The sequence below is a fragment of the Silurus meridionalis genome, chromosome 5 (assembly GCF_014805685.1).
Source record: "Silurus meridionalis isolate SWU-2019-XX chromosome 5, ASM1480568v1, whole genome shotgun sequence".
NCBI lineage: Eukaryota > Metazoa > Chordata > Actinopteri > Siluriformes > Siluridae > Silurus > Silurus meridionalis.
In genome coordinates, this window is record NC_060888.1 from 4,011,003 (window position 1) to 4,032,780 (window position 21,778).

The 21,778-nt window shown below is 38.7% G+C and overlaps 1 protein-coding gene across 11 annotated transcripts in view; it reads left to right on the forward strand.

Moving 5' to 3' along the window:
• The window catches only part of rapgef2b (Rap guanine nucleotide exchange factor 2b), a 110,347-nt gene that overhangs the window by 53,476 nt on the left and 35,093 nt on the right, over positions 1-21,778 (forward strand). For 7 of the 11 annotated variants that reach the window (XM_046849158.1, XM_046849157.1, XM_046849164.1 and 4 more), the window contains one exon: positions 3,784-3,801. The exons of 2 other annotated variants lie outside the window; for them this stretch is intronic. In XM_046849158.1, coding sequence (XP_046705114.1) covers positions 3,784-3,801 — 18 coding nt within the window. Of the gene's footprint in view, positions 1-3,783; positions 3,802-16,131; positions 16,281-16,528; positions 16,923-21,778 lie in introns of those variants that run through there. 2 more of the 11 variants (XM_046849168.1, XM_046849166.1) reach the window with 2 other exon arrangements.

Below are 21,778 nucleotides of genomic sequence, written 5' to 3' on the forward strand. Positions count from 1 at the left end.
ACTTGAATGTTTTAGTTTTATTGTTCATGGTTCATTCTAGTCATGATGTAGCTACTCAGCTAAGCTTGCTGTAACTCTGATCTCGGTTTTGTCCTTTATTGTACCGCTCTATTGTGATTTAATCTTTCCTGTGGTGTCAAATCCCAGAGTTACCATTAGCATCCTAAGTTTTTCCAATTTCCATTACTTCCATTTTATTACATTTATAAACTTTCACAGCTTAATTTCTTAACACGTTTTGCTAACATTTTGTGTTAGCCCCAAGTGCTAGCTTTAATAGTTGTTTGTCGTGTCGTAAGCTGTTTCTTTTATGTTTCATGACCTTTTACACGTGTGACATGCTAGCTTTTGTATTCGCTCTCTGTAGGAGTCGTAGCTGTTGTTGTGTCTGTCTGTACTCAGTAGGTTCAGGTTGTGTTAGCTAAAGAGTGTCGGTGGCAGCAGTTTCTCCTCTCAGTTCCCACTGTGTTCTGTGTGGCTTGTTCAAGTGTGGTGCACTGTGCTGCTGCCGTGTGTGTGTGTGTGTGTGTGTGTGTGTGTGTGTGTGTGTGTGTGTGTGTGTGATAATTGGTGTGGCAATGTGTGCACATCACTAAGCTTCAGCTTGGCGTAGGGAATATAGATAGGGATTGCAGGGAAGAAGCCTTCCATGTTGATTAATCCTCTGTAGGTAGCAAAGCTCCATAACACATTCTCTTCACAACCAGCATTTGGGATTTAGTGGAGGTATTGAGAGTTAAGAAGGTTTCTGAGCTATTTATGCAAAGATAAAGGATGAAGCAAAAACATCATTGCAGTCCAGTTGGAACGTGAACTTTCTAGGTAGACAGAATTCCCAATTGGAAGGCGGATTCCCTCTGAAATTCCTTATGTGAATTGTGCTTGTAACTTGCCACTAACCATTTTGTAGACTAAAACTAAATGAGATAATGCTACGGCTTTATGCAAGGTAGCCTTCGTTAGTAAGGTATGATACATAGCGCAATAATATTCCAAGTTGGAAAATTACCAGTAAATTATGGAAAGTTATTCGAAATTTGAGGAAATTTGCATGTTAACTGCATCATATACAAACATAAATATTAACATTTGTTTGGTCTTAAACTGACATACATGCAAACTAATACAGATTTTTAAAAATTAAATTTCAATTAATTTAATTGTTAGTAAATTTTGTTGCGCAATAGCTTACAAACAGTACAAGGAATTTTTAAACATAAATGTATGTATATTTATGAAATTTGCCCGAATCCTTGCCAAGATGGACTTTTTTTTTTTTTACATTATTAAGTGTGGAGAATTTAGGAAATAATGTGTGTTTATGTTATGTAGGAATGCATGTATGTAGGGGGTGTGGCCTCAATAGCCTTGCAGGAAGTCTGCTGTGTGCATGTGATTAATGGATGTGCAGGGTAGAAATTCAACAGTTTTCTTAATTTCAATCAGTTTTGATGTAAAAATATTAATATTAATAATAAAACAAAACATTCATAAATCATTTAACATCTGTAATTTGGAATTTACTCCAAAAAACTCCAAGAAATTCCAAGCTGGTGTCCTCCAAGATGGTTCATGCCTATAAAAAAGTACAAACTCATTGAATATTAGTGAACACAGAAACAGAATAAATTAAAATTTTGGTTGAACTTGGTTAAAAACTTGAGTATTGTCCACTGGACCACACTGGAGATTGCAGGAGAAATGTTGCAGCTAGGCCACGCTTTATTGTGCATGTTTTGCTTACAGGTCATGTTGTTTTTTAGCGGTTTCCTGCAGTTGTGGTATGCACATCTGAAATGGGAACCGCTTTAGGCACATTCCTTTATTATTTTTTCCCCCCAACTCCCCTTATTCAGTTTCCCAAATTCCTACCGTTCCCAAAGGAAAAGCACCAATGCTCCTTTACTTATCTGAGAAGACATTGCTCCATACACAGGAAAACTCCTCACGTCCTTCAGCTCTGGCGTCCCATCGGAAACGAGGAGACCAACTTTCTCACGACACCAACACGTTTTGACCCGAACTGCTCCCTGTTTTGAAACATCTGTGGGAAGAGAATGGCAGTGTAATGGCGTGTTTACAACCAAATCTCACACTCCAAACAAATATATGTTTTTAGCAGAGCCATGAATTTGTAGTTTTTGAAAATCTTTTGACTTTATGACTGGCCAGGGCATTTCAAGCTAAATCCAATGTCTCCTTTTCAGCACTAAAAACAAAGTACGACTGCACAAGTGGTTTATTGCTACAGAACCTTCTGGAATCATTAGGTTTTAATGCTTTCGTCAATTGGTAGATGCTTTTTTCCAAAGCTGTACACAAGCAAGGCTAATTCCAGTCCAAGACCTGTGCCTAAGGGTTCAACATTATTATTCTGGTAGTGCTGGGATTTGATATTCAGACACTACTGTAGGACCTTAGTTATTACTTCACAAAGCTTACTACATAATAAGTGCCAGGGTGAGTCTATAACAGAAAATTACATGGGCCGGAGTGACTACCAGTATCATTGCGTAAATTTTAAAAGTATTTATCATGTTATAACGTTAAATGTACCATTCTTTTGGTTGGTTGGAGAATCTAAAATATATTCAGGCTATGCTAATTAAAAGGGATATGTATATGTAGATATGTATTTAAAATTACATTTTTTAAAATATTTATCTGGCATTGTTTAGAGGGTTCAGGCTGTAGTTTGGGGACCTCTGTGGTAGACCAATATTTTTACAGCCCAGTGAATTCTTTCTTTAAATCTGAATATCTCAGCAATGTTAGGAAGCTGAGGTCAGAGCGCAGGGTCAGCTATGATACAGCGCCTCTGGCTCACACAGGGTTAAGGGCCTTGCTCAGGGGCCCAACAGTAGCAGCATGGTGATACTGGGGCTTGAACACCTGACCTTCCAATCAGTAACCCTGAGTCTTAACTTTCCGCCTAACCTGGTACCACAAGGAAAAGGGAACATTTTTCCCCCCAAGCTAGCTCTATAAAGAATGACCGTTTTGACCTGATTTTTTTCAAGAGATCTTCAAAAAGAGATGCTCCATTACTGCTGTTTTCGGAGCAATCCTCGCATCACTACGATTTACGCTTGGTCCCATATCTTGCTTCCAACACGTGCAGATGTTACTGTGAACCCTGTATATCGCCGCATCCTTTCCGACCAATCAGCTTCAATTGGTAAAATAAAGCAAATGGCGGCGGATCTGAGCTGAATGCGTTCGTTATTCGATTGAGAGGCGCATCGCGGTTTGGAGAGGAACGTGCTAGCCAGCTCACACTTAGTGCCTTGTGTTCCTCCGTTCCCTCTGAGATCCAATCAGGCTCGATTGTTAAGGATCTGTAGCAAGCAGCGTAGTGGCAACGTTTCCAGACAGGATTTCTGGGTAATTTAGTTCAGCTTCATGCTACCTAAAACTCCCGCGCCTGTTTCGATTATGGGTTTAACTCAGCCTGGTTTGTTGTTGTTTTTTCTATGGCTGTGTGTGTTTGTGTGTGTGTGTGTGTGTGTGTGTGTGTGTGTGTGTGTGTGTGTGTGTGTGTGTGTATATGTGTGTGTGCACGCCCCCCCTCTGTTGTCCCCATTCCCCCACATCTGACAGAGGTAACCAAGCCTTACCGAGCAGTATGTCCCTTGCCTCATGCCGTAGTATGACTTGCAAAGTGCCTTCCAGCATCCGTGTGTGTGTTTGTGTGTGTGCTGAATAACGCTCTCTCTCCTCCCTATAACCGTCGTCTTCTCTTCTTCTCTCCTCCGCTCTCATCTCGTTCTGGCTCCTCCTCAGGAATGCGTTAAACCTCAGGTATTGTACTTATTCCCTGTTTCTCTGTGTGTGTGTGTGTGTGTGTGTGTGTGTGTGTGTGTGTGTGTGTGTGTGTGTGTGAGAGAGAGAAAAGAAATCGAGCACACCTGCGCTTGCCTTCTGTGTGTGATTGTCTGTCTGGTAATTTGTGCATTTAACAACCACATTAGATCTGGTCAGTTTTTGAGGTGTGTACATGTCATTCATTTTGAGTATTTGTGTGTGTGTGTGTGTGTGTGTGTGTGTGTGTGTGTGTGTGTTTGTGTGTGTGTTTATATATACGCTGTATTTGTATAGGTGTTAATTCCCTAATGATAATTTTTTATGCCTTGTGTAGCTCTATCTATGTCATGTAAAAGCATGTGACCTGCTCTAAAGCTCTGGTGAAGATGCAGTGGTGTTAGCCTAGCATTGCCAATCCTGTACACACTCGCTGCTGGCTCTCTCCAGGAGTCTAATCTAATCGCACGCGGCAAACACGCCATTAGCAAATTCGGACTGTTTTACAGCCAGGCTTCGATCGGTTCAATTTAGGGGTCTGATAAAATCTTGACACAGGCCTAACACTAATAAAAAGTGTGTGTGTGTTCTCCTGTGTCTCTGCTTGAGCTCCTGGTTCTCATATACTTTACGTCATCATCTTCACTCCTCACTGAATGTAATTATTGCAACAAAAAAAAAGGGCTATCGGCTCTGCAGATCCAGAGGCTGTAGTGCTGCGCTTTGTGTGCGTGTATGCAGTGTGTGTGTGTGTGTGTGTGTGTGTGTGTGTGTGTGTGAGAGAGAGAGAGAGAGAGAGAGAGAGAGTCTTGTCAGGTGTTCTTGTGAAGAGCCGGCTCTATTTTTAGACCCTGTCCCTGTAATTGGTGTTGGTGCAGCTTCAGGAGACACACTCAAAAAAGGGTTTGTTTTAAAGGATTTGTAACACACACACACACACACACACACACACACACACATACACTGAAAGACTTTTTTCAGACTGCAATCACATTGTAGGATTTGGATATGGCCTGGAAAGATGTTCTGACGAGATGAAGTGTGTGGTTTATCTACCACATTGCAAATAAATTTCTGATGGTTTTAATGGGAATTGTGTTGGTTTTAGTGGTCGGTATGATCCTCTATTGGTCATTTGTTGCCTTTTATTGCCACCTCAAATCCCTGCATATTTATTGGTGTGTTTAATACTATCAAGGACCAGTAGCGCTCCTTTGGTAAGTAATAGATTTGCATTTCCACAGAGAATTCAAGAACTCAAGTAACTACATATCTGGAGATATCCTACGGAGAACCGTTACTTTGGTTGCATTATGCATTTATGTTTGTAGTTTTAAAATTGTTGCCTTTCCAAAGTAGGCCTGGAGGAAATATACATTAATTACATTTATGGCATTTTGGCAGACGCCCCCATAGAGCGATTTACGACTGAGCAGTTAAGGGTCAAACTTGCTCAAGGGCCCAACAGTAGCAGCTTGGTGGTGCTGGGATTTGAACTCATGACCTTCTGATCAAGAGTCCAATGCCTTAAACACTAAGCTACCACCATCTTAAAAAAAAAAAATAAAAGACCCATTTATCTACACTCTGTCTTCCAGCATCTAACTTTTTATTTTACAGTGATCAGGAATATGAAATGAAATACAATAGATCTATTAATATGTCACAAAGTAGAGCACCTTCGGTAAGTGATACATCAGGTGTAGGTATGTGTGGCCGCTCGATCCGTACCAGAAACACGATTTGTACTGCACAAATGCATCTACTTCCTGTCTAAAGTGTGTCCGAACCGATTTACGCCAGTTTCCAGTTTTTGTAATACGGATAAAACGGAAATAGTGCTTTGCTAGTGATATTCTGTTGATGTAAATACACTTTCTATTGTTAAAATATTTTATAAAATTCAATTATATTAAAGAATGAGTAATCGATTAAATTGGCACAAATCAAATTGATTAAATAAAATGAAATAAATGGAAAAATTTTATTCAATCGCTTACATTCGTACGACATTTACGACTTGCATTACAACTGAGCAGCATTGAGCAGCTTTGTGGTTTTGATTATGTGCCCCGGACAGGAATGGCAGCTTGGTGTGGCTGGGATTTGAACTAACGACCTTTGTATCCAAGGGCCGATGCCTTTCTATACTGCCACCTTTCCCCGGATGTGTATATCTGTGTGTAAATGTAATAAATGTTTAATATTTATTTTTCTATAGCTAGGCTATGTACTTAAGCTGTACATAAAAAATCCTTATCGCAAAACTGTTGTAAAAACATTGGCGATGACAGAAAGTGACAGTGAATTCATGCACGCGCAGAGCAAAAGCTACGTTTTCGCAAATCATGTTTTCGGTACGGACCAAGTAGCTACAGTATGTACTGTACACCAGTAGGGCACCATCAGTACTCCAGTAGGACACTATTAAGCATCTACAAGTTAAACATTTTTTCAATAGTTTTTTTTTTTTGCTTGAGTGAGAACGATTTAAAGATACACTACGTAATAAAAAACAAAAAACTCTAGACACAATAAATCAACATAAACAACAGCTGCTTATAAGCCAGAGAAGCAAACAAAATCTGTCCTTTTTATAGAATTTACTTCCCCTCAGGTTTCCATGGAGTGTTTATGTCTGTGGTTGTCTGAGTCTGTAGGTGGGGCTTGTGCAAAATTAAGACTGTGTCGAACATAAAAGTTTAGGTAGTGCTTAAAGGCAATCCTAACATTCATCATTTATTCGCAGGAATTTATATGATGATAGACCAAAAAAAGGGTGCAGTTGAATTCTCGACTAGATTCTTCTAGCAGGTCATGAGTTCAAATCCTTCCTATCTCAGACATGTTTAGCTCATTGAGCGTCGCTGGATGTTGCATCGCTTTGGATGGATTGGATAAATAAATGGAAATGTAGTCGTTTTGCAATTAATGTATTGTTTGGGCCGTTTCCAGAGACAGGCAGAGTTTACACCGAGAGTTTAATTCTCTATAAATATAAATCTTTCATTACTCAGCACCATTTCTGATATACTGGATTATGTGTGTGTGAAGCATTTAAATGATTCTGACCTACTTTGCTCTTAAAAAAGCATCTTGTCCGTTTCCTGACCTTATAAATCCTGCCTGATGTACAACCTGACAGAACCTCTGGTCTACCTCCATTTGAGTCGGTCATATATTTTCTTTTTTTATTTGGAAAGTCCAATTAGTATCAAAAAACCTAAACACACACACACACACACACACACACACACACACACACACACACACACACACACACACACACACACACACACATAGGGCTGAAACAATTTCTTGAGTAATTCAAATAATACTAATATAAAAAAGCATAGAGGCAAATTATTTAGTCCATTTAACTACACACGTAGCACTGTGTTTACCCACGGACCATTATTACTGACGCACCGCCCGCTAAATTCTGGACCGTTCTGGGGTCTCATTTATAAACGTATTCAATTTATAATTGTGTCGTCAATTCCCATTCTCGCCTTCTGTGTTTCCGTGTGGTACCAGGTGGCCACTTTATCCCGTCAAGATTTTTTTATTTTTAATTTTTTAATTTTTTTTTAATAAATCACGAACGTTGTGTGTAAAGAGCTGTACACATGTTTCCAGCCTTGTTTTGTGCGTACTGTCTTTATAGTAATTGTAAATAATGGCAGTGGAAAAAAATACATGAAATATGCCTTAATAAAAAAAGAATTTTATATATACAGTGTGTATATATATATATATATATATATATATATATATATATATATATATATATATATATATATATATATATATATATAACAATTACTTTTCTTTGTATAATGAATATATAATTCATTGTATAATGAATATTCTTTGAATATAGATCCAGTGATCTAAACGAAACAGTTTCATCAATTATTAATTATCAAATGTTTATCTCGTATTCAGTATTAACATAAATAAATAAATAAATAAATAAATAAAAAAGTCAGGCAACAAGATTACTCTGTGCTCTGGTCTCTGTCTGATTGCAGCAGAAATGACAGCACAAATTCTGTGGAATATTGTGTCAGGACATTAGAAATGCATTATAGCTTCCAAAAGCAATCGTGTCGTCTCATTTTGAGCCCCGTGGGAGCTCCGATTTGCTCGGTATATTACTTGAGAAGCAGGCATTCCACATAAATACTACAAAATTGTTTCACAACACTGCAAGTCAAAAGGGGAAATACGCTACGTCCATTGAGAAAGAACATTGTTTCTTAACTCCTTCAGTCAGTGAGGAAATCCTATTAAGCAGACAGGAAGTGCGTACGGGCGTGGGAGAAGACGTGGTAATGAGGACCTCTTGCAGGTCGTGTGAGATCATATGAGCTTTTTCTGCACATTTATTTATTCGTTTTATCGTTAATTTGTTAACATTTATTCTTGCTGACCAGAACTCATCAGAACTCATTGATAGTGTGACGGGAACAGACGGAGTGCATCATGAGAGCTCAAGCAGGTGTGAACATGTTGTGCACAAAGATAAGAAGAAAGAGTGAAAATCATCTGGGCTAATTTTATCCACAATATTCTGAAAAAATTAAGGCAGTGAGATTAGGAAAATAGGAAGGCAGAGAAAACAGGCAAAAAAAATAAAAAATAACAATGAAATGAAAGGGTGACAATTATGTCTGATGTGAGGACTGAGATTCCAAATATGAACAGAATAAAGAAAGAGAAAAATGTAAATTCAAATCAAATTTATTACAATTAAAATAAGAATTCAACAATTCAGAGAGAGAAAAAGAAAGAAAGAATAGATGAAAAAGAGAAAGAAAGAAAGAAAGAAAGAAAGAAAGAAAGAAAGAAAGAAAGAAAGAAAGAAAGGTAATGGATAAAGAGAACAGAGGGAGAGAGAAATAATTGATAATAATGATTATAATTATGATTTTGCTACTAATATTATATCATTATTAGTAGTATTATTATGATGACAATTATTATTATTATTAGTAGTAGTAGTAGTAGTAGTAGTAGTAGTAGTATTGATAACAAAAGCAAATAAGTACATACAATATGGGTTAAGGTTAATATCTTTTTTTTTTTTATCTGAGTTTTTGAGATGATTCTCTTTGTTCCTGAGGATGGGGGAGAACTGGTTTGACTAATCCAGTAAACTGATGCTCTGAAGCAGATGCACTGGATGTAAACAGGAGATCTGTATTATCTACAGGAACAAGGCTGCTGATGGGAATTTCGACCAGTCGATGATTCATTGACCGCCAGACTTGTGCTGGTGCTATTTGGCATCTGACCACGACATGCACGCTGTTTATTTCAGTTGCAGCCTTTAAAGCTTTGAGTGTTGAAGCTGTTACACACTTAGTACCTTCATTATATTATGATCTTGTCATAAATAGTGGCCTCTTTCATGCCTGTAGGGAAAGATGAGTGTGGTTTAAAAAGAATAGGCTAATGGATTAATCCGGAAGAATTCGAGTCTGATTCTGTCTGAGGTTAGTGACTTGTGCGATTTGTCTTGTCTGGAGCTTCATTTTCCTTTTGCTAAATCCAAGGAGCTTTGGCTAACAGAATGTGTGATTGTACCTCATTTTTAAAAGGAATATTTTAGTCACAATTTCCCTTCTTTCGCACCAAATGTAGTCAGTAGGCATCTCCATAACTGACGGTGATGTGATTCACATCTCAATACATAGCCTACAATACATTAAAGATACATATGAAGCAGCTACCAATGCGATGTGATACGATTCACCCCTATTACGATGCAGCGTGAGTCCATTTCGGTTTGATGCTACACAATGTGATTCAGTAGAAAAAATATGATGCTGTGCAAAAAAACAAATTATATAATACCAGACGTTTTCCTGTTGTGTCTTCAGGAAGACGCAGCTCTACCTCTGCCATGTTAATCTGTATTCTATGTGACTTTTAGGACACGCCTCGGTTGCTGTAGTGTTGCTAAACATCATATTCACGTAGCAGCAGCGGTGCTGAGAGAACGCGCTCGAGAAACAGTTTATTCTGTGGGCAAAGCACATTTTTTTAAGAGTGAGTTAAAGCAATTTTGGTGTCCACACATGTTTAAACCCATCAATTTCTCCAATGTGAAGAAAATACTGGATGTACTGGATGAGTTCTTCATGTTAAATCCAGTGTGCATGAACCTGTCAACCTTGTGGTTGTGTACTGTAGGTAAGAATATATACAGATAGTCCCTGAGTTCAATTAAAGATTTTGCGATCTTACAATGATGATAGCGATACGGGAAAATTGTAAAAAAAAAAACAATGCATACCACATACTGTACATATACAGTATACTGTAAGGTTTATACTGTACACTACTGTAAATTGCTCTGTTTTGCTGAATGAGGAAGTACAATGAAGTAGTATTACCTCATACTGATCACCATTTTTTGTCTAGGCCATGTCTCCATATGTATGTATTTGTGTGTATATATATATATATATATATATATATATATATATATATATATATATATATATATATCTCACATGATTCTCATTTATACCCAAATAGTTAATGACTTAGCTGTCTGTATTGTATCTTGATAAAACACATAAATGTGTGTCCACACACACTAAACCTTGTATTTAAATGAATCTCCAGATGGTATTATAGTTTACTGTCTCATGTGATGATATGCAAATCAGCTCATAATATACATTTATTTTCAGTGATGTGCCTGATTTCAGGCGGATCATAAATCTTCTAAATTGTCATCGCTCTGACTGTTCCCCGTCATGGACCATATGCGTTTTAATGTGATTTTCGTGAGATGCTAACGTTTCGGATGCGTCATGTGACTCGGAGAGACGGATGTACCCGCATATTATATAACATCTGGCTTAGACAGTTCATTCGATTGATCAGAAGTTAGCTACCTTCAAATGCATCTTATAGGATTTCAGAGGGTTTTTATTGGATCCACTACTTTTATAATAAGAATTTCAAGCTCCTTTGCATACTTTCAGAACACGTTTTCAGCCTGAGACTTTCCATGCAAAACATTTCTTTTTGTTTCTTTGAACATTTGTTTTTGAATCAGTTTCGAATTAGTTTTTTCATCTTGTTGAAAGGTTGATCTAGGGCCAGTGTTTAAAGGCTTGGCAGAGGCAACTAGACTCCAGGCTGGAGTATACTGGTTCTTGGCAAAATTTATGATGTCATTAATCTTCACATGAACTCACTGAGCCCCACCTTTACATGAGCCCTGAACCACCAGCTATAAAACACACAAAGCATCAGCAATTCACTTCACTTTTTTTATACTGGAGTATCAGGTGTACATGCAGGTGTATGGCGAAAAGTCTCACTTTGGTCTCATTCATTATCATCATTATATTTAGTAAATTGTAGTAATAATAGTTGTACTAGTAATAATAATGTAACTAAATATTTCTATAATTCTGTTTGCTAGTTCTAATTATTATTATTAATATTTTTATCAATGATTAAAATTATTGAAAATTAAATTTATTAGTTTTTTAAATCTAATTTATTATTATCTTCAAAAGCCTAATAAGTAAATAATAAATGAAAATTGTAAAATATTTCTAAAACATTTAAACATATTTAAAAATTGTTATTAGGCTTTAGAAGATTATAAGAAATTAGATAAAAAAAACTAATTAATTTTTTTTTTCTCAATTATTTCAATCATTGATAAAAATTCAAGTAGATGTTTTTATTTATTTATTTTTGTTCGCTTATTTATGTATTTATACACGCACACACAAACACAAATAACTGCTATCAATGGATCAGGCATTTACAACTAGTTGTACAGCGATATTTTAGAGTCCAATCCAAAAAATGATTTTTACATACAAGAAATATTTGAGGACAAAATATTTAACAAATATCGGCTGAACGCAGTCTTGATGTGTGGAAATTGTTATATATTAATAATTAATCATTCTGACTAAATTGTTCAATATATATACATAATAGCCAATGGTGTGTTATTTTTTATAATAATTCTTCACCCATCAAATCCCTCAAGAATACGTATGCGTACTGAATGAAAGTTGAAAAATAGAATAATAAGTGAACTGTAAACACATTCTCATTCCACATTTAGTCCCTATTGCTGGTATAGTAACCTCCACTCTTCTGGGAAGATGTTCCACTAGGTTTTGAAGGGTAGTTGTGGAGATCTGTGCTCTTTTAGACACAAGGGTGTTAGTAAAGTCAGGTACTGATGTAGGTGAGGTGAGGAGGCCTGGGGTGCAGTCAGCGTTTACGTTCATCCCACAGACGGGAAGGTTGACAGGGTTGAGGTCAGAGCTCGATAGCAGGAGAACTTCCACTTCAACCCATGTAAAGCAGATCTTCATAAAGCTCACATTGTGCATATTGGTATGCTGGAGCTGTCTTCTAGTTCAACTGAAGGGTAAATGTTATGGCATCTAAAGACATTCTATACACCTGTGTGCCTTTGTGGTAACAGTTTGGAGAAGAACCACATATAGCTGGGAAATTATCTTGACCAATTCTGTGCAATAATAATAATAACTGTTACAACGTGTAAATATTTTTTTTCGCCATCTGTTTCTCTACTGCTATACATTTTCTTTTACTTTATATATAAATTAATATGTATATCTTTTTTTTCTTTCTCTTTAATCTCTACTTGAATTTTACTGTGAGCAACTGCAACCCAACAATTTAGCTACCAACCAATAGCCTTCATGCTACACCTCAGAGATCACACATGGTCACATGATTAGCCACAGCTCTCCGTTTATAAACCTTCCAAATGACTAGCCAGACGTAAATGCCAAAATATTGCTCATTCGATTCCTTTTGTTCTGAAATAAAGCGCCGGAAGCTTTCAGTTATTTTCGGGACGTTTGCGACAGTGATGTATCTGATGTCAATGTAATTCCCAGCAGTCATTCCTGGAAAGCCTTGTGGGGAATGGCAGGCCATCCCTGGATGGTACCCGGTTGCCGCGGTGATGTAATGATGCCGGATGCACACACACACACACACACACACACACACGCACACACCCTCCACCTTTCCTATGGCAGCTGGTGGTTGCCAGAGCGACGGTGCTCGCGGGCCCATTTGTCAGGCATTACATCATGGAAGGATGATGTCATCGTAGTAGTAGATTCCCAGGAGGATGTTGGAAGTGTTTTAGAATGGATCACTTTAATGGCTATCTGATGTCTACGAACTCGCTTTAAACCCACACACACACACACGCATGATCTATTTCTGTATGCGTGCATTACCTGCTCGTAAAGCTTGTTCAACTCCATCAAGCCATAAATAACCGTCGTCACACAGCCATCCTCCATCGTTCAAACGTGCTCGCTAGTGCTTTTTTTTGTCCGTTTATTGCTACAATCAGCGCTCATGAGATATTTAAGCGTCATATCCGCGATTTATCGCGTTCAACCATTTGTCTACGGTGCATATACAGCCGAAGTCGCTTCGATCCGGAACGTCCATTAGTGACGAGCGTTCACGGGTTCAGCGTGCTTACTGTTATATTTACAAGGGCTGTACGATACGTAGCGCGATATAATCCATTGCAATACGATATGCAGCGATACATTGGATTACTGTAAGCAAATCGATACATTTAGATTTATTTTTTAATATTAAAAAAATATAAAGGAATTTAGGGGGTTTGGTTAAGGTCAGTTGCTAACAATGTATTTGTGTGTTTTGGATGTTGTGATATAGTTCTTAAATTTAGCATTATTAGTATCGCTGTACCCAACGTTTTTTTTTTTTGTTTGTTTGTTTTTTTTTAAATGATTGTTTTAAACATAAGCACACAGTCATTAAAGACACTTAATATGACGTGGGATTGATGATGATGACGATGATGAATTTTTCCACCTAAAAAACAAATCGCATGTAAACAAAACATATCAACAAGTCAGTTAACGTTGCTTTTACTTCTGGCGGAGGTTATACCCATTTTAACAATAGCGCCCCCCCCCAGGATATTACCATGTGCCCTTATGATATTTATGATACTTACTGTCGCTGTTTATATTTTCTATCTATCTATCTATCTATCTATCTATCTATCTATCTATCTATCTATCTATCTATCTATCTATCTATCTATCTATCTATCGCCATGAATCTTTTGTGATTTTTAAAAATTTTTTTATTATAAATGTTTTTGTTTTTATATCGATACATTGATATACAATAAAGTATCGGCTAACACAATATCGCGATACTTGCGCGTATCGATATTTTCTTACACCCCTCATATTTACACTGTGCAATCAGTCCATAAAAACGTCGCCGGCAAATACAGCGCAATTTCCTTCTCTCGTGCTGGCCTGTGAAAAAAAAAAGGCGATTGGGCTTGTTAATGAGGCCGCGTTTAGCCGGCGTAAGTCAAGCGGACGGACGACGGCCTTTCCTTCTTTCCTCCATTGTTCCTTTCTTCCCTTTGTTATTTAAAAGCCCGCCTCTGTTCTCAGGTCGGGCCGTAAAGGGGCGAGACGGCACATCGGGGCTTTCCCTCAATACGAAAACAAGAGCCTCCTGAGGGAATAGGGCACTTTAGAGATTGTGTGTGTGTGTGTGTGTGTGTGTGTGTGTGTGTGTGTGTGTGTGTGTAAAGGGGGGTGGTTTGGCAGACCCTCATGTGTTGGGTGAACAAGGATGACTGAAGCGCAGATGACAATATCTGATATCTTGATTAATGGCTGTGATTTGGCAGAGTGAAAGTGGTAGACAGTGATAGACTGTGTGTGTGTGTGTGTGTGTGTGTGTGTGTGTGTGTGTGTGTGTGTGTGTGTGTGTGTGTGTGTACACTCTCCTCTGTCATCATAGCATCAAGAGGTTGTGTGTGGGCAGGACAGATGCTGAGCTGCCACAGGAGGTGACCTGTGTGTGTGTGTGTGTGTGTGTGTGTGTCACATTTACACGATTTGGGAAATAGATTGACAGTGTTGTCATGGAAACCCGAATATTCTGCACGTACACCATGTCTGTAGTCACTAGCCGTCTTCTGGCTCTAAATGTTTTTCCTTCTTAGTTTTGTTCTTTGATTCCATCTTTCTTTTAGTGTCCCTTTTATTTTATTTTCTCCTCCTTTTTCTCTTTTTTATCGCTCATGTTCATTCTCTTACCTCGCTTTTTTTTCTCTCTTTCTTGTATGGTTTTCCCTTGTTCTTTCTTTCAAACTCTTTTTTCTATCGTTAAATTTCTGTCATTCTTTTAAGCTTTCTCTCTCTCTCTCTCTCTCTCTCTCTCTCTCTCTCTCTCTCTCTCTCTCTTTCAGTGTCCCCAGTTCTTTATTTTCTTGTTAATTTCAGTCTCTTTTTTAATGATATTTTACTTGCTCCTCTACCCTCCATTCTTTTTCTCTCTTCCTCTCTCATTCTCTATTTCTTTTTCTCTTTCAGTGTCCCCTTTCTTTCTTCTCTTGTTCATTTCTGTCTCAGATTTTTTTTTGGATCTTTCACTTGCACTCTTCTCTTCTCTCTCCTCCCTCTCTCTCTCTTTTCTCCCTTTAAGTGTCCCAATTTGTTGATAATTTCTCTCTCTTTTTTAATTTCTAATATTTCTCTCACTCTCTCTCTCGCTCTCTCTCTCTCTCTCCTTCCCCTTTTTCAGTATCCCTCATTTTTATTTTTTCTTATTCGTTTTGGTCTATTGTGTTTTATATCTATTTCACTTGCCCTCTCTCTCTCTCTCTCTCTCTCTCTCTCTCTCTCTCTCACTTTACGACCGTCCCTGCTCGGTTTTCCTTAGATTTCTATCTCTCTATCTCTTATTCTATCACCCTCTCTTTCACTTCTAGCATCTCGATATCTTTTACTCACGGGTACAATCTCTCTCTCTCTCTCTTTCTCTTTCTCTCTCCGCGCATGTACGCTCACTCCCTCTTTCCCTCCGATCCGTCCAGCAAATGGCTGTCCTCCGCGGTTGCCATGCCAACTGCCTACAGCCCGGGTGGTGTGCGGCGGGAAGCGTGATAATGACATTACTCTCACAGGGCTAAGTGCGCTCATCCTTCTCTTCTCTCACTCGCTCTCACTCTCGCTCTTTTCCCAAATCCCGTCTATTCCTGTCTTCGCTTCCCTTATCTATTTACCCCCTCTCTCTCTTTACTGCCGCCCCCTCCCCCAGTATGTGTGTGTGTGTGTGTGTGTGTGTGTGTGTGTGTGTGTGTGTGTGTGTGTGCAGAACAGTAGGCACCAGCGGTAACTCTCGCAGCATCACCAAGCCAGCGAGGGGGGGGGAGCTTTGAAATAGGAAACTCCTCCTTCTTCCCCTCACACACACATACAAACACACACCTCGCACAAATACGGTCACGCACATACACACACGCGCGCACACACACACACACACACACATGGTCGTCCCTAGGCTTCGGTTCCAAATGAAGCATCGGTGTTTAACAAAGACGACCTGGATGCTCGAGGCTGGCTCACTGTTTGTCACCTGACCTAATGGTGCGTAAATGTGTGTGTGTGTGTGTGTGTGTGTGTGTGTGTGTGTGTGTGTGTGTGGTGTAAGCGTACTGGTGAGAGCGAGATAGAGAGACATTAAGAGTGAGGGAGAGAGAGTGAGTGTATGTGTGTGTGCGCAAGGCAGAAAGATAGAATCGGAAAGGGAGGGAGCGAATGTGAAAGAGTGAGTGAAAGTGGTGTCAGCCATTTTTCTCCCTCCCTCCTGTCCTCCCTTCCTCCCTCCTTTTTTTTTCTTCCTTCGTTCTTCTCTCCTGATTGGTGGAGGAGATTTTGCTAATTACCTCCAGCATCGTGGACGTTCCATCTCTTTGCTTGTTTTCGCCGCATCCTGGGATGGATGGATTAATAGATGGATGGATAGATGGACGGACAGATGGACACATTATGTGCGACGTAAAGCTAGAGATTGTTCTGTGAGAGCTTGAAGCCGGAGCATCCGGAAGGTTCTTCGGAGATAGAGCTAGTGTGTGAGAGAGAGAGAGAGAGAGAGAGAGAGAGAGAGAGAGAGAGAGGAATAGCAGGAGCGAGCAGGATGCTAAAATTTCGCCGCGCTCCTGCGCCTCCATTATGAAGCCATTAGTGAGCGGCGGCCATGGAGTCTCCAGCCAGGCTGATAAAAGCCCTGTGAGTATCGACCTTCGACTGGCACTGATCAGATTAACACGCTTTGCTGAAGGAACAAGCAATGGAATCAAATGGATGGATGAATGGATACATAGATAGATGCATGGATGGATGGATGGATGGAAGGAAGGAAGGAAGAACGGCTTTATGTTTTTGCTTATTTACTTGAGACGGCTGATTGTGGGGCTTATAGAGATGTGGGTTGCTGTAAAGGCTACATTTAAATGTGTGTGTGTGTGTGTGTGAGTGAGTGTGCACACACGTATCACTTGCTGGTGCATACGAGTAGGTGTATGTGGTATATGAGGAGTGTGTCGTGTGTGTGTGTCTTTTTTTCATAGAACCCATTGATCTTACATACAACGGTTGTGTAATATGTGTCAGTGACACGTCTAAAACACACACACACACACACACACACACACACACACACACACACACTGGTGAGCAATACTTCAATACTTCATATTCTAGATTATTACACTCATATTGTGTGTGTGTGTGTGTGTGTGTGTGTGTGTGTTTTACTAGAACTCATTGCTCTTACATCAAGCAGTTGTGTAATATGTGTCGGTGTGTTACACATGTCTATAACACACACACACACACACACACACACATATATTAGTGCACCGGTAAACAATACTTCAATACTTCCTCATATTCTAGATCGTTAGTCACACGTGTGTCTATGTGTGCATGAGTGTGTGTGTGTGTGTGTGTGTGTGTGTGTGTGTGTGTGTGTGTGTTGTTTGAAACCATCAGGAGTGCGTCAGTGTGTTTTTAAATGCACTAGTGTTATTCTACAGTTGGTTGTGTTATGTGTGTCAGCTTGTCGACTATGTGCAAAGTTCACACACACACACACACACACACACACACACACACACACAGGAGTGTAATGATATAGAATAGGAGGAAGTATTGCTCGTCAGTGCACAATTTTTTTTGTGTGGGTGTGTGTGTGCGTGAGTGAGTGGGGGCCGTGGGGGAATTGGTTGAACTAGAAGATATTGTATAACTTGATCTCTTTAGGCCTTCAGGACGTATTAGTTTTATGCGTCTTTGCCACTTTTCTGTATAAAAATAAGAGGAAAATGTTGTATGTTGGTTGTAGAGATTGAGGCACTGAAGCCTTGTTTGTTCTGCAAAAAAGAACAAGAAAGAAAACTGTAGAGAAAATGGAGATGTATTCACTTTTATTTCAGTATTATGCTCTTGTTATTCAACAAATTGATGATCAACTGGATTCAGGGATCTGCTGTGCATGTCAGTCTTACCAGTTCCAGTTCCTCTTGTCAGTTCTTTCTACTCACTTTAGAGGGATTTGTTACCAAAAAGGAAATTAAATACAAAAAATTCTGGGCCGATTGCTTAAAAATAAGCGAAGAATCATGTATATTTGTTGTAGAAATGGACTCAATGATGGTTTTGCAAAAGGTCTGCAAAGAGAACTAAAGAGAAACCTTTAGAGAAAATGTAGATGTATTCATCTTTTATTTATTTCTGTACCACCTCTATACACTATAAATGTGTTTGCATTCATTTGGCTTTTGCTATTTAACAAATTGATGATCAAACAGATTCGAGGATCTGCTGAATTTATCACCATATTGTGCATGGTATTGTGCATGGTATTGTGCATGGTTTTGTGATATCAGCGCTAAAATGACCCAAAGTCCACTATGCTTTGGCTTTTAAAGATGTGTTGTTTGTTTGTCCAATATGTTGTGTGGTATAATCACAAGAAATGGGATGATGAAGGGATTAATCTGTGTGGGTTTGAAAATAAGAGAAAAATGATGCACATTGGTTGTAGAGATGGAGGCAATGAAAGCTGTCTGTTCTGCAAAGAGAACTGTATTATTATTATTATTATTATTATTATTATTATTATTATTATTATTATTATTATTATTTCTGTAACACCTCTATACAATAGAATTGTGTTTGCATTGCATTTTGTGGTTGCTATATAACAAATCGACGATCAACTGGATTCAGGGATCTGCTGTGCATTACAGCAAACAGTTCTTCTACTGCTTTTATAGGGATTTTTAGCACCAGAAAAATGGAGGCAATGAGGGTTGGTGGTTCTGCAAAGAGGACTAGAGGTAGTATAGTTGCTCCTGCTTTAGCATGAGTGTGTGTGCGTGTGTGCGTGTGTGTGTTTGTGTGTGTGTGTGCATTTTGGTGGCACATGCGTAGCATCGGAAAGAAATCATGACTTGACAGCCGAGAGACGGCGAGATGTAAATGAATTGATCTTCTGTCATCCACAATGGTGAAGGGTCTACACTCGGCCTTGTCTTCGACTTGAAGTATTCCTGTGATGCCAGTTTTTTTATTGCTTGCTTGTTTTGGTACTTTTGGTTTCTCTGGTTCCGGTGGATATTGGATGTAATAGCATCAAGCATCAAGTATCTATTAATTATTATTTTTGCAGCAAGTCTTCACAAGGAAAATAATACAAATATGTATCATAAGTGTGTATGTGACTTTTTTTTTATTCCTAAGGAACGTTTTGGCCAGATGTTGGTCAGTATTTAGATTTGTGGAATTTGGTTGACACCCTCATCCAGGGCCACTTACTCTTTTCTTATTTTTATAGCTGAGCTGTTGAGGGTCTTGCACAGTGGCAGCCGAGTGGCGATGGGATTTGAACTTCCAACATTCTGATCAGAACTTGTTGTGAAATCGGTTGCTAGCCTTAGAGTATTGAGCTTTTACAGTAATTTAAGGCATCAGTTTCACATCCTGCTGTATCATGTGGTTGTTGAAAAATATTTTCCAATAGTTCAGAAGCTTTTATTTGATTTCTGTTAATCTGTTCATCGTTCTTTAGTAACAGCTAATTTTATTAGGGTAACTGACCTTTCCAGCCGTATGTGGATCTTTTTCAAACTGTGACCACAAAGTTGGACATTTTCTCTTCATTAATCTATGAGACTCAAACCTGTTCCAGCATGACAATGTCCACAAATGAAGATATGCTTAACATGGGGTGGAGTGGAAGATCTTCAGTGGCCTGCTTTAAACCTTTAACCTCAACCCTATTGAACACCTTTGGGATAGTTTTACCTGCATTTGGTACCTGACTTCTTGATCACCCTTATCTTCTAATATATGACATTGGCATAGTTTGCATTTCTCTGATGTAGACCAACATTTTTACCTCAGGCAAGAGTCTATTGGTTGAAAATCCCCCACAGCCATAATTAGTTGTATCAACTGATCCATTACATGTACAGCCCACTCTAACCATTGTCTGGGATTTTCTGTTTTCTTTGTTTTATGTACAGTCAATTAACCATAACACAACTGAGCTAGCAACGTTAGTGTGTCTTTTAAAACAGTAGCTAATCTATAGAAGTGCTGCAATGAAATGAATCCAGTCAGGTTTGTCAATGGATAGATTTGTACAGGAGATAATTATGGAATAGCTGTTCAGCTCCATGGTTAGCATTGAATTAGCTGTGTTTGTATTAGCATGTCATTGCTTTTCGCAGGTTTGAACCTGTTCAATTTAACATAAAATATCCGTCTACTGTGGTTATAATAAAATACAATTATAAAGATCTCTCCAGTAAGGGTTTTTGTGTTCAATTGTCAAGAATAATTTTTAATCAGATTTAATTGAGATCTGTTATTTGTTGCTTGCTGAGAGCCAAAGCTAGCGATACTGGACGCTACAGAGATTACATTATTATAGTATAGATTTTTCATAGAAAGTTTTGAGAGATACATATCGTGTTATCGAAACACCACAAAAAGAATCCATAGTGCTAGCGTTATTAACGCAAGCGATATTGATTCTTTAGCATTTTTATGTCCAGCTTCAAGAATTTCTATTAAAAGGTGGAAATCCTGACAATTCCACATATCAAGGGAGTGAATGAATAAATGAAGGATGGAAGAAATGAAGATATGAAATAAGTAGAACAGTTAAGTAGAACATATCCTTATTTATCTAATAATCTAATAGCTGGATAAATACATGGATAGATATGTAGGTAGATATATGGTTAGATGGAGAAATAGATATATTAAATAGTGGTATTTTCTATGACTAGTTTCAGTAGTTGGTAAGGAGTCTCCAGTTTCAGAACACTGTAGCGGTTAAAGATATAGCGGTTCCCTGATCTGGCATTTTGGTGGCACCTCAGTTTCATGAAGTAGCTCTGTTTCATTAAAAGTATTTATACATTCCAAAATGTTATGTGGTAGTTGTGTATGAATATCTTCTCTCTTTTATCTGACTCCCCGCTGAAGGGCTTTAATCTCTTGATCCTCTCGGCTGAGGAAAGTGAGAGGCCCCTGGGGTGCTGCTAAGGCTTATGGGATAGCTGTGAAGCCTTTGGTCCTCCAATGTCAGCCTTTTTTCTAATAATGACACGCACATTTTTATAAACACACATCACAGCGTGTATTTTGTACCTTTAAGCATGCCAGTTCCCCACTAATGGAGGTCTGCAGGAATTTGGGGAAAGTCAAGCAGCTTATAAGCTATGTGTGTGTGTGTGTGGATTTGCTTTAAAATTTAGGTTTTTAAACAGCCGCTTTGTGTCCATCATGTGTCCAGCTATGTTGTGGGTTTGGTCTTTTAACTTTACTTACTGAAACAATAGCGAGACAGAACAGAATTGTTGTGCCTGCCTTTCCCATCCACTCCCATCCTGACGGGAGGGGTTTCTGTCAGGATGACCCCGCAGTGTACGAGGGCAAGTGAGGAGGAAGTGGTAGCTCAGGGGTTAAGATGTTGGACTTCTCAATCAGGAGGCCATGGGTTCAAATCACAGCACTTTCCTGGCTCTTTATAGTCACCAAATCTCTACCCTGTAGAGATTTTTCACCCA